Source organism: Hirundo rustica, chromosome 9 (assembly GCF_015227805.2).
Source record: "Hirundo rustica isolate bHirRus1 chromosome 9, bHirRus1.pri.v3, whole genome shotgun sequence".
Lineage (NCBI taxonomy): Eukaryota > Metazoa > Chordata > Aves > Passeriformes > Hirundinidae > Hirundo > Hirundo rustica.
Genome location: NC_053458.1, coordinates 29,795,906 through 29,812,277, shown reverse-complemented (window position 1 = coordinate 29,812,277; position 16,372 = coordinate 29,795,906). Strand labels below are relative to the sequence as shown.

The following is a 16,372-nucleotide window of genomic DNA, read 5'->3' as shown; positions in this document are numbered from 1 at the left end:
CTCTGTGCACACACCTGGGCATCTCATGGGGTTTGCATGTGCACATTTCCTGGAAGAAGCACCTAAATGAAGGACTCACTGAGTTATTTGCCTGAATGTTCATCCTCATGAATAGGGGTGTGAAGTAGCATTATGGAAAGAGAAGTCTGGGCTTAGATTTTTTCTTTACAACAGAGAAAAACCCAGAAAGAACCAAAAGTATTTTATGGGGTTTTTTTAAAACTAGTCAATGAAATCCTTTCCAGCACAGGAAAGATGGGATTTTATAAAACCCGCAAGAACTTCCCGTGCTGATACTAGATTAGCTGCAACCCTTACAAGCTTTAAAGCTAATTTTACGTGTAGGTACTGCGACATCGGAGGGTTGCAGAGGGGGAGAATCTGGCAGGCTCCTGGTCCCTCTATTGCCAGGGTACCTGTGTTCCTGGGGCCTGGCATGCTGAGCTGTTTGTGGTGCCCTGGCAGCAGCTAATCCCGACATGCCAACAAGGCAGGACGCTTTGCAGGTGCTTTGTGTTGCTCTTGCCCCAAAACAAACTGAAATGAGAACTTGACAAGTATTTTGTGTCAAACCGCTGCTTGATTTGCCAGTAGTGCTAGCCTCAAACACTCCAAACATGCCAGCTGAGCCTCCCAAACTGTGTGTTTTATTTAAAACCACATCGACTGAAAACAAAAACTTCGGCTTTAATTTTCTTCCCCCTTGCGGAGCATCTGGCGCTCCTTTTCCTGAGCTTTTCCCAGGCACTGCAAAGTGGGAATCCTACCTTCTCTATTCTGTTTGGTCACCCATGCATTGCTTTAAAAAATAATGAAACAACAATAGGAAAGACAGCTTGAGGGGGAAAAAAATGAGACCAGCACTGGAATCAGGCGAGCTGATAACTTGCTCGCTGGAGCGATGCTGTTTCACATTTGCTTTGTTGTGGTCTCCTGCAGTGCCCGCCTGCTTTGGGCCAGAGCCACGGGGGTGATTCAGGAGCATCATGTGGATCTGGGCAATCTCAGCTCCATGTAAGCCAAGTGACTCCCTAATCCCAAAGAAACTCTTTTCCATGGCCGTCCATGGAGACGGGGAAATGTCAGTTCCTGAACTGGCTGTAATGATGCCCCCATGGCCCTGGCAGTGCTTGCTGGGGGGAGAAGTGGCTTTCCCTGCATCCTGGGCTGTTATCACCTCCTCGCATCCTGCTCAGAGCAGCCCAGGAAATGACTTTGTCACTTTTCCTGGCCTCCTCCTCCTCCGTGCTCGCCTGGATGTCTCTAATTCCCATCCCTCCAGCAGCTCTGAAGCCCAGCTAACGGGAAAATGCATCTCTACCACCCTGCGCAGAAATACTCGGTGTGCTCGCTTTTCTCGCTCAGTGCTTCTCTGTATTTGCCAGCCCGCTGATGTGCTGGAGTGGATGATGTGGATTTCCCCACCAGCAGGGGAATAGGGAGGCCGTCCCTGGCTGGGCTGAGTGCAGGTGTTGGTGTGTGCCACGCAGCCCTTCATCCCACGGCCAGCAGGCGCTCGGATCCTGCAGCACAGAGGGTTAAGTGCAGTGGCAGGATCCACTTTTCTCTCCTTTGCATTTCATAATTCATCCTGCCCTTTTGCTAAAGGCACAGAGGCGTTTGCATCCAAAGGAGCGTTTATTTCCTCCCGGCTCAGCTCTGCTGCTGGATCCCGGGGAGTAATCAGCGGGTCGGGCTCCTGGCACGGGCAGCCAGCAGCTGCAAGGGCTGGGCTGGGCTGGAAGAACAGGGAGAGCAATCCGTGCCCAACGGGATGCCCTGACGGCTGGCAAGGTGACGGAGGAGAAGGTGAGTGGTGTTTTCTGCCCAGCTTTTTAACTTGCTCTGCAGGGAGGAAAAGTATTGGTGGTGTCTTCTCCTTAGAAACTGAAGAACAGGAGAGTTTGCCTGCCTTGCTGTAGCAGAGGTTCTGCATTGATCCCACCAAGCTGCGCTGCCTCACCACGGCTTTTGTGCCCTGTTGAGACCAAAATCAGAGAGAAACAGGCAAACACGTTCTCCTGGCACAGTAATCCTCACACTCGCAGCGGTCAGCTCGTGGTGCAAGGCATGAGATTCAATTATCTTTATCGTAGCTCGCAGCAGTGAGCAGCCCTCTGCTTCCAAAGGCAATGCCAACTGCAAGCTGTACCTTCTCCACCTTAAACTCTTGCTTTGGAGCTTCGAAGCTTCCCAGCAGCTGGAGGCTGTTAATGGGGACAATACCTTTTGTGTGGTTTTGGCTTCCCAGTGCCAGCACGGGCTTGGGGCACACAGCAATGCGCCGAGCTTGCAGCAAAGCCAGCAGTGGCTCTGGCCTCACACTGGGGAGCCTGTGTCTGCTAAGGGAGATGTTTTACAGGGAGTCATGGGAGGGGGAGTCGTTCTGTCTGATAAATGGTGGACAGGCATCCCCACCACTGGGTCTGGCTCATCCCTGTGGCTCTGGTGTGTGATGGGTTTTTCTCCACGCTGTTTGCAGAGGCAGAGGAGTACGAGTAGCTGGGACAGGGTGAATGGATCAAGCCAGAGCCTCTGGATACCCAGCATGCAGCCCACGGCAGTGCTGACATCAGGAGACACTGTTGGGGATGGGGGTGCTCGGGGGACTGCACGAGTGGCTTTGGGGTGCCTGGGGTGCTGCAGGACCCGGGCACGGGGATGCTGCATGTTTGACAGTGACTGAGGTGCTGCAGGGCTTGGCTTTGGGGATAGCCTGAAGGTAGCCAAGAGTCCGGGGGTGCTGCCAGCATGTGCTTCCCCCGGGAGAGGACTAGGCTTTGTGTGTATTGGGTGGGTGTCCCCCCTCTTTCCCCTACCGTGGGGCCAGGGGCGGCGCTGGGGGCGGCAGCTCCGGCCCCGACAAACTCCTCCCCCGCGGCCGGACCCGCCTGGGCGCTCCCGCTCCACCGCTCCGCTGATTATTCTTCTTCCTATTATTTATTATTCCCGCTGTTATTTCTCCTGCCCTCCTCCTCTTCCTCCGGCCCTCCCCCGCGGTCCCGGCCCGTCTCCGCCCCAGACCTCACCGCCGCGCTCCGGACCCGCCGCCCGCTCCTGCCCGGGCGCACAGGTAGGGCTCGGGCACCCCGCCGCCCTCCTCCCTCGCTCCGCGGCTCTCCAGGGGCGTCGGGGCCAGGGAAAGGCTCTGGCAGGGATTGGGGCTGCGATGGGCAGGGGGAAGCCCGAGTGGTGCTCGAGTGGTGGGGGCGCCGAGCACAACGGGCTGGGATGCTCGGGTGGGATGCTCCCAGCATCATCCTGCTCCCTGCATCCCGGGGCTGCGCCGAACCCCTGCACCACAGCTTCGTCTGGGCGAAGCTCAGGGCTTGTGGTGCCCTATGAGATCCTGACTCGTTTTCTCGAGGTTGTGTGGTCTGACTTAGCTCTGCGCTGGGTTTTTTCAGTCCCCGTGAAGTCTGATAGCAGCTCGGGTGGGTAGGACAGAGTTCTGCCGTCTCTAAACCTACTTCTTTGCAGCCACTTGAAGTTTTGGAAGTCTCAAGCCAGGGGCTTAGCCTCCTGCTCCCTCTTCTGGGGCCCAAAGCTTTGCCATTCATCAAGGACATGTTAGCCCATCAAATCCCCAACCTCACCACCAAACCTCTCCACAGAAATGGTGGCTGCCTTTGCTGAAGTGGAGGAAATCAAATCCTTTTGTTTATTCCGAAGGATCTCTGTTTTATCTCTCACTGGGCTGCAGTAATTAAAGGAGACCTGTGCTTGAGCTATTTGCCTGGCTTTTGTTTTCTCTTAAGGTTATCCTGGAGGATTTTATTCCCTCCAAAAGGGCATGTGGAAACATTTAGTGTTTTCAGCTGTATTTCATTTGTGTACTATTGATTGTCTCTCCAGCAGAGAGATTTTCTAAGGGGTGGTGGAATATTCCACACTGACAGAGCCTTGTGTTTCCGGGGCTGTATTTTTTCCCCTTCCCCAGCTTTGCCCCTCGCTTGCCTAAGGCTCAGAATTCCCCGAGATGCTGTTTGAGGGATACTGTGTGTACTGGGGCTGCTGGTTGGCATTCAGCGTTGTTCCTGCAGGATCCAAAGGGTTCTAACCTGGGCTTTGCCAGGGATTAGGAGAAAAGGCTTTTCTTAGGAAGGACTTTTTCACCTGTTGAAAATCCAAGAGGGGAAAGCACTCTCAATATGATGATGAACATCAGATCAGTGAGTCTGATCCTGTTCCAGCCGCATCTCTGCTGGGATGTGAAATCCTCGTCCATCTCTTTCCAAAGTGCTGGATTTCAGCCTGGCCACAGGCCTGAGGATAGCCAGCTCCGGAGACCTGCTTGGGGGATGCAGCCAAGCCCTGCACTGTTCCACCCAAAAGATCCTTTGCAGGGTGGAAATCAGGTGTGAAGGATTTTCCACTTGGCAAACCCTCCTCTGTGGAGAAATGCAGGGCATCCTCCAGTCATTTTGCACGGGGCATTTTGGGTGCATGGACCAACAGGAGAGCCAGGCAGCTGCGTGTGTGTGCTGGGAAGATTCAGGATGGAGCGTTGAGCTGCTCCCAATTGGTGCAGGATCACCCAGCTTAGCCACGGGCACAAACAGGAACACAAGATATGCTCCTGTTTCCTGGGAGTTGCTTTGTGGTCATGCCTCAAATCCGATAGCCGCAGGGCAAGTGGCAAACAGAAATAAGGTCAGGCTGTAGTGTTCCCTTTGTTCCCTGCCCTGGCTGCCTCCACTTTCTCCCCGCGCATCCTCCGTCCCTGCTGCCCCTTAGCCCTCCTGGCATCTCTGCCCTCCTAACCTTCCCTGTCGCTGCTTTCCCACCAGGATGAAATGTTTATCGTGGCTCCGTTACCCTTGTTTTCTTGAAAGCGAGTTTCACACTTCATTTGCAGGAGACATTCAGAGGCTTCACGTCGGGTTTTCCTTCTCACTGGGCGCGTGTGGCGGTGTGTGCGTGACCACCCCAGCCGGCCCCGCTTCTGCCTGATGGGGCTGTGTGAGGTGGAGCGTCCCGGGTGATGGATGAGTCTGTAGCCCTGCTGTGTGATAAATCAACGAGAAAAAAATAGCTGGTCTGAAATCCAGCGGAGTTCAGCTCTGCAGGGCCAGCCCACCCGTGCTCGGTTGTATTTGTGCTTCCTTGCTCTGCCTGGGATGCAGTGGGTGAGAGGAGAGGGAGTAGTCCTGTAAAGCAATTGCAGGTGAGCTTTTCCCATAGCTTTATGGAAAGATCAGTCCTGGACCTGATCCCAGAATGACTCCACTTGATTTACCACAAACAGTGGGGTTTGGGTCCGGCGCTGTGCCCTGTGTTTGACCCCAGAGCAATGTGTGGCTCCAGCTTTCCCTGGTGTGTGCAGCTATGAGGCTGTGGCCCAGCATCCTGACGGATGGATAGTTTCTGACAGATGGATTCCTGGTGGCTTGGAAAGCAGAGCTGTGGCTGGGTGACCCTGTCCATCCCACGGGGTGTCTGTTCCAGGTGGGCTGTCCTCCCACAGCACGCTGTTGGCATCGTTGTGGGTACTGTGGTGTCTGAACTGCCGAGCAGGAAAGGGGACCCGTGGCTTTTCCATCCATGCACGGGGCATCTTTCCAGGAGGAGAGAACCTCAGGTCGATGTCACTGGATTCACTCTGGTGAGGAGGACAGGAGTGGCTTCCCAGTATGTGTCCTGAGGATGGGGATCTCTGGAAGTCAGAGTGGCTCCTGTCCCCATGGGTGGTATGGCTGTCACTGGATCTGCATCCCACTGGGAAGGATGAGGTACATGGGCTCCTTGTGGGTGGTGTCAGTAGCAAGGGTGTCCCTGGATCACCAGTGGTGGGGTTTGGGCTGGCTCCCCTCCAGGCTGGCTGGTTTTTAGCGTGGCCACTTTGTGGTGCCCTCGGGATGGGAGGAGCAGCTCATCCCTGTGTCACGTCCAGCTCTCTGCCTGGGTGACCTGCGGTGGCTCCAGTGCAAATCCCACCCTGCTCCTGCTCTGGGCTCCTTGGACGCCCAGGGGGAAATTACAAATACTTGTGTCCCCAGGGCTAGGAGATGGTCACCCAGAGGCCCTGGAGATGGACATCCGAGCTCTGGGCAAGACACGTCTCCTCCCTGGAGCTCAGGCATGAGCAGCTGGTGGCAGCTGCCACATGAGGCAGACAGAGGCAAATGAAGAGAAGATCAGAGAGTTTTCTGGGTTGTTTTTGGATCCCGATCACAAAGCCACACTTCCAGAGCCAGCAGCTGGCCCTGATGTCTGGCCCCACCAAAAAGAGACAGTCTGTCTGCCTTGTGCTTTCGGAGAGGCTCCGAGGGCCCTCCTGACTGTAGTACTGGTGCACGTGGGAGGCTCCGCTCCCTGTATTGCTGCCTGAATGCAATTAGGCTTTAATGAGTCATTAAAATAAATCTCTGTTTCTACTCCAAGCAAACATGCCGGGGGGATGCTGGCAGTCGGAGCAGCAGGTCTTGCATCATGCGGAGGAAGAGGCTGCCCTTCCCTTCGCCCTCCTCCCCAGGGCTGGCACCCTCCATCTCCATTTCCCTTGGAAAAAAAAGACATTTCCCAAGCACCATGCAGATTTGCAGCTACTGCGAGAGCGGGATTAAACTGCAGTCCTACCGCTGGGTTTTTGGTTGGAGGAGCTGTGATCTGGGGGGTTGTCTGTTCCCTGGTGCCAAAGGGCACCTGGGCAGCTGGAAGTGGGCAGAGAAGCACCTGGTTTGTAAGGGATGCTGATGGCCATGTCCTGTTTAACCCTTGCCGGGATCTGGTAGGCAGCTGGCCTACCAGAGAGAGATCTCAGCTGGCCCCATGGCTGGATGGAGATTAACATAAGGCAAGCAGCAGAATGTGGAAGGGGAAATGCAGTCAATCACCGATAAGCATCCATATAGTATTCCTAACTGTACTGTAAATGGGATTTAAAGACCTCCTGAGCCAAGAAGGGTGGTGTTGGCCCCTCACCCTCAAGGCAGACTCACAAGGCTCATCTCCCTTCATTCCTCTTAACTGGTAAACAGTGCAATTACCCCTAATGATGTCTATGCTAATTGAATCCCTCCACAGTGGCTGTCCAGCAAGCACGCTTGCAGGCAGGAGGGCAGATGCTGACAGGATACAGGGGGACATCCCCTGCGTGTCCCTGAGGAGCAGCACCCTTCAAACACCTGTCACTGTTTCAGCCACCAGCCCCCAGGCGGCAGGAGGGCGCGGGGTTAAACCCAGGGGCCGAGACAGAGAATTTGTGTTTTATTTTAGCAAAACGTGTAAATTGGGTGACGCCGCGGCACAAGGGATCCGCCCCGGTGTGCCGTGCCGGGGGACGGCAGCTGATGGGATTACAGAGGCTCCAGCCTCATCCAGAGCTTTTCCCCTGGGCTTTGCTTTCGGGAGCAGAGCTTGCTGCTACACGGAAAGGTTTTGCACAAGCTGTGTTTCATGTATCAGGCTGGGATGAGCTGGGACAGGGCAGCAAGGGCAGATCCGTGTGGGAACTGGGAAACTGGGGAAAGAATTTTCATGGGAATGGTGGAAATGAGGTGGGAAGGGTGAGATGGCATCGATGTCCGGGACAAGAAGGGTGACAGTGAAGTGGTGCCTTGGAGGAGAAGCTGCCCTGGGGGTTGTTTCCCAGAAAGCTGCTGAGAAACTGGCTTAATGGAAAAAAATCTTTGAAGGGAAACTCACTGCTCTGCTCGGTTGGATCTTCTTGGGGATGCTCTTTGGGGTTTCTCTAAACAATGCCTCTGGGACTGATCCTCCTCTTCCACTGTGTGCCCATGGGTTGAAGATGCATTTGGTGTCACTGAGTCCTGGTGGAATCTTGCACTGGAGAGCAGAGCATGCACCTTCCTGTGGGGGAGGAGCAAGAAAATCAAACCGGGGAGAAGATTGTACATCCACAAGTGTGTTTGCAGCCCTCAGGGAATGCAGGGATTCAGCTGAGGTATTCATGTCCTTGCCCTGACAGGAAGAGTCCACTGTTGGGGGAAGTTGAAGGTTTCATCTTGAAGCAATAAGATTGCTGGAGAGACCTGCCCAGGGCTGGGAATGAACAGTGGAGCATCCTTGACAGGAGCCTGGCTCCATCACACTGCTGGGAAGAGTCTGGGGCAGGTGCTGGGAATGCTGGCTGATGCTGGGGAATACCTGGGCTGTGCTGGTGCCTTGCCAAGGGGTTAAATCAGTCATGGGATACCCACAGCAGTGCAAGGCGCAAACACCGAGGGTGGAGTCAGGGTGGAAGCAAATTTCCTTCTCCTTTCCAGTCTCACAAGGATCCATGTCTTCTGCTGGATGTTGTAAGCACCCATTGTGGCAGAGGCAACATGGGGTGCCAGCAAGATCCAAGTCCTTGCTCTCCGGATCCGTATCCTCCAGGGATCCACAGTATGGCAGGATCCAGCCTGGGCTCTGGCTCTCCTCAGGCCGTGGCCATGGGCAAGGTCCCAAGCCTTTAGCACACGTGTGTGGGAAAATTCTCCAGCTTTTTGGCCAGGGTCAGTCTCACCTGGGACACACCCAGCATCCTGGCTCACTGCAGCCACTCCTCGTGGGGGTGTGTGGGTGCTGGCAGGGACGGTGCCTGCAGCAGGAATGCTGGCCAGGTGCTCCGGAGCACCCGTGGGGATCTGACGTGCAGGATAATCTCAAAAGCCTTTCTCTGTGTGACTTGGCTTCGTGCCGCCAGTTTTGTCCCTGGTTATTTTGGGAGCACGGTGGAGCGGCTCCCCGGCACACATCCCTGCTTTGGCCACTCGGGGCTTTTGCCAGGAGCCGCCCCGGGAGGAAGCCTGGGCACAGCGGTGGGAGATGAGCCATGTGGATCGGGCCGAGGATATTCCCATCCCGCGTCCTGCGGTGGGCTGCCCACGTCTGACACCTTCCCTGTGGCCGGGGCTGCTCACCGCCCTTCCCGGGACTGCATCCACCCGCCCTGGCTCCCCAGCTGGCCTGACTGGGAGCAATCACAGCGGGTAGGAGAGTGTGGGGGATGAGGAGGGAGCTGCCGTTCTCCTGCCCTGCAATGAGAAGGAGCTGCAAACGGGATTGTAATTATGTAGTGACTTGCCTTGATCCAGGTGTAGCCCTGGCTGAGCCTACAGGGTTTGGGGTGTGTGTGTTTTTGGGGACAGGGTGGGGTGACAGTCCCTTCTGTGTCCCTCCATCGTACCCACGGCTGCGGTTAATCCATGCAGGCAGGCGAGACGGGATCTGAATAGTTGCCTAAGAAGATAAAGGGCAGATGAGATGCCCAAGTAACGAGATACCAGGATAATCTGTGCCTGAGACGTCCCAGCCTGCAAAGCCGTCCTTCCTCCAGGAGTCTGAAAAGTGCTGGGAGATCTCCCAGGGAGAGGAATGTAGACGTGCCAGCTGGTCCCAGGATGTGCCAGGACACACCTGGACAGAGATCAGAGGGGGATGCTTGGTCCTTTGTGGCTGTAAGGACAAATTGCTGTTGGCAGAGAAGTTCTCCTGGGCTCCCACGGGGCAGGACAAGGTGTGGTGTGGGAGGCAGTGAACCTGGGTGGGTGAGAAGGTGGTTTTTAGTGGGGTTGATGGCCAGGAGAAGGAATCTCCTGGGCTCAGCAGGTCAGGAGCAGTGTAACAGCAGGAGTGCAGCCCTTCATGCACACCCGGGAGCTGGGGTCTGGCTGGCAGCTTCCACCGTTGAAGGTGTTTGATTTTTTTTTTTTTTTTTTTTTTTTTTTTTAATTGTGATTAATATCTTGCCTTTTCCACAAAGCTTTTCCAAGAAAAGAGCTGGTTTCACATCCTTGTTGGTATTTTATCTTTCCCAACCCTGGGCTGGGAAGAGGCAGTGGGGAGCAAAGCAAGGGCAGACTTTGCAGCAGGGCACAGAATTTTTGGTTTTGGTGGCTGGCTGTGACTCACTGGAGCCTCAGCTGGGGGACAGTGTCACCTCTGCGATCTGGCTGCCCTTGTAGTACCCGGGATCAGGGTGTTGGCTGCAGCAAAACTGCTGGGAAAACCCCACATGGCTCAAGGCAACAAAGGGATCACAGCAGGAAAAAGCCCTGGGGAGGAAACGGGTCACAGGAAACACCTTTTCTGCTGGGAAAAACCTTATTTGGAGTTCTCTGCAGCAGGCAGAAATAAAAGTTTTCCCAACTGCCGCTGTGATTTCTGTCTGCAGACTGGTCCAGGCTCCAGTATAACTCCAGCAGAACCAGCAGCAGGTTTAGCTGATTGGGCTTCACAGTGACCCAGGGGTTTGCCACCTGGGCAGGAAGCCTGGGGAGGAGCACTGGGACCAGAAGGAGGCTACTGGGGGGCTGCCAGCTGCATGCCACAGTGCCACTGCTCTGCGTAAAATTTCATTTGGCTCGGCTCATTTGCGTGCTGGGGTCTCCTTGGCTCTGCTCCCTCATGCCTTGGTTCGTCTCCTCACGCTGTGCAGCACACAGCAGCTGATGTGCAGAGTTTGGGGCACCCCAGCCTTGCCTGAGCACCCATCCTGCCCTGTGGCTGAGTGTTTGCAGCGGAGGGTTGATCCCCTGAATCTCTCTGGGCTGGCTCCATGCGGGGCAGGTCGCAGCTGCCTGGGAGCTGCCCTGTTGTTTGCTGCCATAATCTGTTTTGAAAAGGCAGCCCCTGATGCTGGTTTTTTCCAATTAGGCCCTGGGAGATGACTCTGGTGAGGCAGCGGCCGGGCTAATTTACCAGGCAGACATTTCATTGAATTAGCCCATGAGCTGCAGAGAAAATCCAGGAGAGCAGAGCCTGTGTCGGGGCAGGACTCGTGGCAAGGTTTGGCATGATGCTCTTGGTGTGTAACGGTGCCCTGCCCCAGCCTAAGCCTGCCCCCGAGCTCTGGGGTGAGTGTTTGAGCCCCATGGGGTGGTAGGGATGAGCTCGAGGCTGCAGGGACACCCAGAGTGAGTAAGGACAGGAGCGTCTCAGCTGGGCTGGGAGTGCTGGTGGCTGGCAAAAGCCTCCCCATCGACTTGCAAACCGTGCAAATCTGCTACAGATGTCATTGAAGGGGAATAAATATAGAAGCCTGAGATGCCACCCGTTCCCAGAGTCACTTTTCAGGCCGTAACTTTGCGCCATGAGGCAACATCAGTTAAAGAAAATGTATAAATCCTGATTTTATTCAGATGATTTGTGTGCCAGAGGGTCCCCATGGCCAGCCTTGGGTTGCCTCTCCTGAGTCAGCCAGGAGCAGGAGAGCAGCAAGTGCCAAGGCATCTGCATCTGCTCGACCTGGGATATTTAAATACTTAAACTCTTGACTCCATTTTTGAGCCAGAAGGAGAAATGGGACTGTCCCTCAGGGAACTGGATTTGTGCATCCCCCTGGGTTGCCTCTGTGTCCTGTCCCACTCCATGACAGCTCAGCTCACAGTGCAGCCCAGGCTTTTACAGGATCCATGGAAACGTATGGCCTTTTGTTGGGATGGAGTGGTGGGGCTGTGTGGAGCTGAGCCAGAGGAACCTAAAATGCTCCTTTCCCAGCAGGCTGGGATGTGTTTGGGAAGGGTGGATGGAAAATGGGTATGGGCTGGTTCCTGGTGGCAGAGATGTGAAAAGGCAGCTCTAGTTGTCCTGCCCCTTTCTGGACATATTTAGTTTGTAATTCCCAAAACCCCAGTTACTCCTGAGACTCTGGCTCTTGCTCCTTCCCTGGGAGGTGTTACATGCCCTTCCTCATCCATGCAGGAGAGAGCTGTGGGCTAAAGAAAGCTATTTTATAGGCACAGACTCGGTAGAAAATTAACTTCTGGGCTGCTGGTGGGCTGGATTTGGGGAAGGGGAGAAGGGAAGGAACTTCTTCCGCTTGCAGAACACCCTCTCCAAAGACAAGAGGAAAGGCAGCGCTTCTCTTGTCCTTCATTTTCATTTTTGCCTTTGTTTAACATTCACTGTTTTAATGAGGAAGAGCCCAGTTCCTGAGCAGAGCTAGTGAAATGCTGATCCCAGCATTCCCAGAAACGGGAATACCAGAGATGGGGCACGTGGAAGCCCAGCTATCCTCTGAGACACTCAGGTCTCAGAGGTGACCAAAGGATCCCCAAGGCTAGTCCCTCCTTGCCCGGGGTCATTCTCCAGGGCTGCCTGCTCTCTCCAATCCTCAGGCTAATTGGATGCTGCTCTCTGAGCTCTAAATCAAATCACAGCTCCCATGAAATGAAGTTTTCTGGACGTGAACAGCTGCCTGCATCATCCATCACCGCCCAGCCTGCGGCATGTCCCTCTTGGGGTCGTCAAAGGTCAGCGTTTGCCATTTTCAGCCACCCACTGTCACCTTCTCCCTGTCAAGCCAGGCACCTGGGGAGGTGACAACCGCACCGAAGACCGCCGGTGTGTCCCCTCACGCTCCTGGCAGTGGTCCAGGGTACGGTTTGGTAACAGGGAGCAGGAGCTGAGTGTGTTGGTCTCTATTATTAGCTCTGTGCTGGGTCTCCTGATGGATGGAGATATTAGCTGGGTTATGGACGTATTGATTTCTTTGGGGGATTTTTTCCCCCTTTGTTTCGTGTGTGAGAGCAGTTCAAGGAGGAAATCCAATGCGTGCCCGCCTTTTGGCCTCTTACAGGAACTTCCCACGAGCTGAAAATCAATTTGTGGCAGGCAGGATGTGCAAACCACCGCAGCAGAGTGAGGAGGGTGGGTGACTTTGGGCGAGGAGGCTTCCACACTGCGCCTGCTGGGACGTGCAGCAGAGAGGGGCCAGGGCGGAGTGGGGAAGGTCTCGCCTGGAAGCTGCCACCTCTCTCTCCGTTAATTAGGGCCGCGTGGCGAGCGGGTAATTAGATCTCCTCAGCTGCAACGGGCTGGCACTTGGGCCCTATCAATTATCCCTGCTCTGGACGAGGCACAGAGGGACACGAGGGCCAATAATGAAATGCTGCTGCGCTGGGCATCGCCGGGGGTGGCAGGGGGCGATGGGGCGACGGCTGCACCCACTTCTCGCTACAAGTCCCCATTTTGGGTGAAATGGCAGATTTGGGGCACGGGATCATCCTTTCCTGGCAGTTTGCTTTACCCACCCTTGCACCACCCGCCTTTCCCAACAGTCTCCCTAAAAGAAGGCAATTTATTTAGCCCTGCTGCGGTGACGGAGGTGGCATTGGTGGGGATGGGGACACCGGGCAGCCCCTTTGGGAAGGGGGATGAGCCGACAGTGGAGTTTTTCCCCTTGTTCTCCCTCCCAGGGCTACCTAGTCTCCCTGTGGCCATGTGGTGCTGCCTGTCCTCACCGTCGGGCCCGGGGCCAGCGTGACTGTGACATCCTGCCTCTCCTTTTCCGGGTAAGTGTCCGTGGGGTGGGGGGGCTGCTGGGGCTGGCCTGTCCTGGAGGGGATGGAGGAGAGATTTCGCTTCCCAGCGGCACCTAAAGCATCAGCGCGACGACGCATCCGCCTTCCTGGTAATAAATTTTGAAGTGGAAAAGGCCAAGTGCTGACTAAGCCAGGCCTGCGCCCTGTTCCCGTAGAGCATTGCTCTGAGCTTGGGAAATGCCTCCTTTCCCTACTTCAAATTAAAGAAAGTAACACAGGGGTGAAGCTGGGCTTCCCACAGATCCCAAATCAAGGCAAATTCTTGGGAAATGGGGACAGGCAGGCAGGTGCAAGGGGTGTTGTCAGGCCATGTTTAACCTCTCCCTCCACTTGTTCCAGGTCCAACGCCTCCGTCACTGAACGTGAGTATTCCCTGGGTGCCATGGCATGGGATGGGGGTGGGAGCTGCTTAGCCTTGTAAGAGCCTGACAGGCAGCCGGGGTGCAATTTTTGGGCTCAGACTGTTGTGGAGTTCAGAGGCACCTTGTTGGCTTTGCCTGGTGAAAACCCAGGTTTGTTCCTGCATTTTGAAGCAGAAACTGGATTCTGGATTTTCTGCCCCAGGAGGGTGGAAATCATCCCTTTTGGCTCAGTAAGGGTGAGGTTTTGCCAGTGGGCTTGTGGGGTGTTTGACAAAGACCCCAAGCTAGAGTGGCAATGACAGTGAGGGGATGTGATGCTGCATCTCAAGTGTCCTCTCACTAAGAGGAGGAGCAGAATATCAGTGACACCTTTCCAGCTGGGGAGAGGGGAATGAGGATGCAATATTTTGGGATGGCTTGTGGGCATCACGTCCATGATGTGATGACAAAACCAGGAAAGGTGAGTTTTGTGTCCCTGCCTTCCAGAGTTTGATGGAGAATCGGTCGGATGACAGCGGGAACTGTTGTTATCACCGGGGGAATCCTAGCGACGGTGATCCTCCTGTGCATCATTGCTGTGCTCTGCTACTGTAGGCTACAGGTGAGTGTCCTCTGCCTTGCCACCCACACCTTGCACTGGAACGGGCTCCCCAGGGCAGTGGGCACAGCCCCAAGCCTCCCAGAGCTTAACAAGTGCTTGGACAATGCTCTCAGCCACACGGTGTGATTTTTGGGCTGTCCTCCACAGGGGCAGGAGCTGGACTCAATCCTTCCAGCTCGGAATATTTTACGATTCTGTGCCCCTTGGGTCAAGGTGCTGCTGCAGGGAGGGTCTGGATGGTTTTGGGTTTTTTGCCTGTGATGGCAGGGAGTTGAAACCTCCCATCCCCCCAGGTGCTGCAGTTATGTCCTTCCTTCCCCTAGGTGTGGGGGGTACTGCCCTGAGGCTTTTGAGGCTCTGCAGCATTTGCTAATTGAGATGCAGGCTTGGCTGGGTTTGTAATACCTGGCAGAGTTTTTTATATAATTTTTTTCCCCCCTTTGTAAATTAACCGAGGAGGCTTTCAACAACGGCTAGCTACAACCTCCTGCTCTTTAAAAGTTAATGTGAAGCCTGGGCCATGCAGCAATGCCCGTGTGATGAAAAGCGCAGCGCTTACTTGGAGCAGTTTCCAGCTGGCAGGGTGAAATACTGGCAGGATGAAATTCCCCTTGCATACCTGGCCGGGGATGAGGGTGAGTTCTCCAGCAGGTGCCTCCTGCAGCACGCTGAGCTCCAGGTGTGGTCTGGCTGCTGCCGCCTGACAGGGCCCAGGAATGATGGAGCAGATCAGCGAGAGGCCCCGGAGGGCTCCTCTGGCCGGGCCATGAGGGGAGTGGGGATGCGGCAGGGCTGCCCCGCTTCCCCTCGAACAACCCCTTCCCTTCCCTTCCCCGCAGTACTACTGCTGTAAGAAAAATGACTCCGTTGAGGAAGAGGAGGAGGAGGAGGAGGAGGAGGAAGAGGAAGAGCCCGAGCTGCCCGCGCACTCGCACCTCGTCGTGTGCAACGCCTGCAGCTCCCGCATGGCGGACGGGCAGGGCAGCCCCGCGCCGCCCGGAGAGCTCAACCAGCACGGGGCTCACAGCTACTGCCCGACCTGCTCCCCCTACGGCTCCCCCTTTTACATCCGGACTGCCGACATGGTGCGCAACGGGGGCGACAGGGTCGCCTACGCCCCCGCGTGCTACAAGGAGGTGGGGCCGCCCCTCGGCATGGCCGCCCTGCAAAGCTACACGGTGAGCCGCCACGGCCTCCTCCGCGACAGCCTCCCCAACCCGCGGGCCATCAGCACCGAGGTGTAGGCGCCGTCGCCGCTAGCACAGGGCGTGCCCAGCCAGCGCTCGCTCCAGGGAAGGGGCTTTTCGCTTGTCTTTGAGGAGAGCAGCCCGTAGCCCGGCCCGAGGCCGGCACGGCCCTGCTGAGCCGCCCGGCGCGGCCGAGCCTCGCGGGCCAGAAGGCGAGCGAGACCTCGAAGGGCAACGCTGAACCGGCCACCTCCGAATCCATCAAAAGTGTCATTATTCTCTACTCTCTCTCTCTCTCTCTCCCCCAAAGGGACTTGTCTAACGAGGGCTATGTACAGTACAACCTGATTTAATTACCCCCAGCGAGGCCTTCGGTGTCCCCTCACGGCCACCCGAGGTGACGCCCGCTGCCTCTGGCACAGGGAGCAATGGGCTGACCAACCGCCAGCTGCCATCCCGGTGAATCCCAGCGCCGAGCAGGGCACGGCGGCGCTCCTCGGCGATGGGCAGGCGAAGAAGGGAAGATCCAGGTCGTCTGCTCCCCTCGTACCGCGTCAGCTGCCGCTAGCAGTTAGCTTTTCTGTTCAAGTGTAACATAGGGCACCGTCTCCCGCCCGCTTCGGTCTTCGCACGTGCTGAAGGAGTTGAGGACGTGAATTTAGGTCACTGCCGGGGGAGGCAAAGTTCCTCGCAAGAGTGCTCACCCACGCCGACAGGCGCAGGCCAGTCCTTCTGCGGCCAAAGCCCCCACCTCTTGTACACTTCACAAGCTTTCTTAGGAGCAATTTTAACTTGGACCCATGAATAAGGCAACATTTTACTTATGGGAAGAATCGAATTCCTAAATAACTGCAGTTTTGGTCACCTTCGGCTTTCAAAGCCCCACCCTGACAGCTCTGACAGCCAGAGGAAGGTTGGCTTTGGGACAGGTTTTGCTTTTGACAGCGGCAG

General features: G+C 55.7%; 1 protein-coding gene across 3 annotated transcripts; it reads left to right on the top strand.

Annotated features, from left to right (window-relative positions):
* Window positions 1-1,678: 1,678 nt before the first annotated feature.
* On the top strand, window positions 1,679-15,478 carry FAM163A (family with sequence similarity 163 member A). 3 transcript variants are annotated; one of them, XM_040073278.1, is made up of 5 exons: window positions 1,679-1,809; window positions 13,146-13,241; window positions 13,611-13,633; window positions 14,120-14,234; window positions 15,074-15,478. In XM_040073278.1, exons 4-5 carry the CDS (start codon window positions 14,142-14,144, stop codon window positions 15,476-15,478), a joined length of 498 nt encoding a protein of 165 aa, XP_039929212.1. In that variant the 5' UTR covers window positions 1,679-1,809; window positions 13,146-13,241; window positions 13,611-13,633; window positions 14,120-14,141. The 3 variants fall into 3 exon arrangements, with proteins under 3 accessions (XP_039929212.1, XP_039929211.1, XP_039929214.1); XM_040073277.1 differs by lacking the exon at window positions 1,679-1,809 and adding an exon at window positions 2,975-3,073; XM_040073280.1 differs by lacking the exon at window positions 1,679-1,809 and adding an exon at window positions 12,914-13,054.
* The last annotated feature ends 894 nt before the right edge of the window (window positions 15,479-16,372 follow it).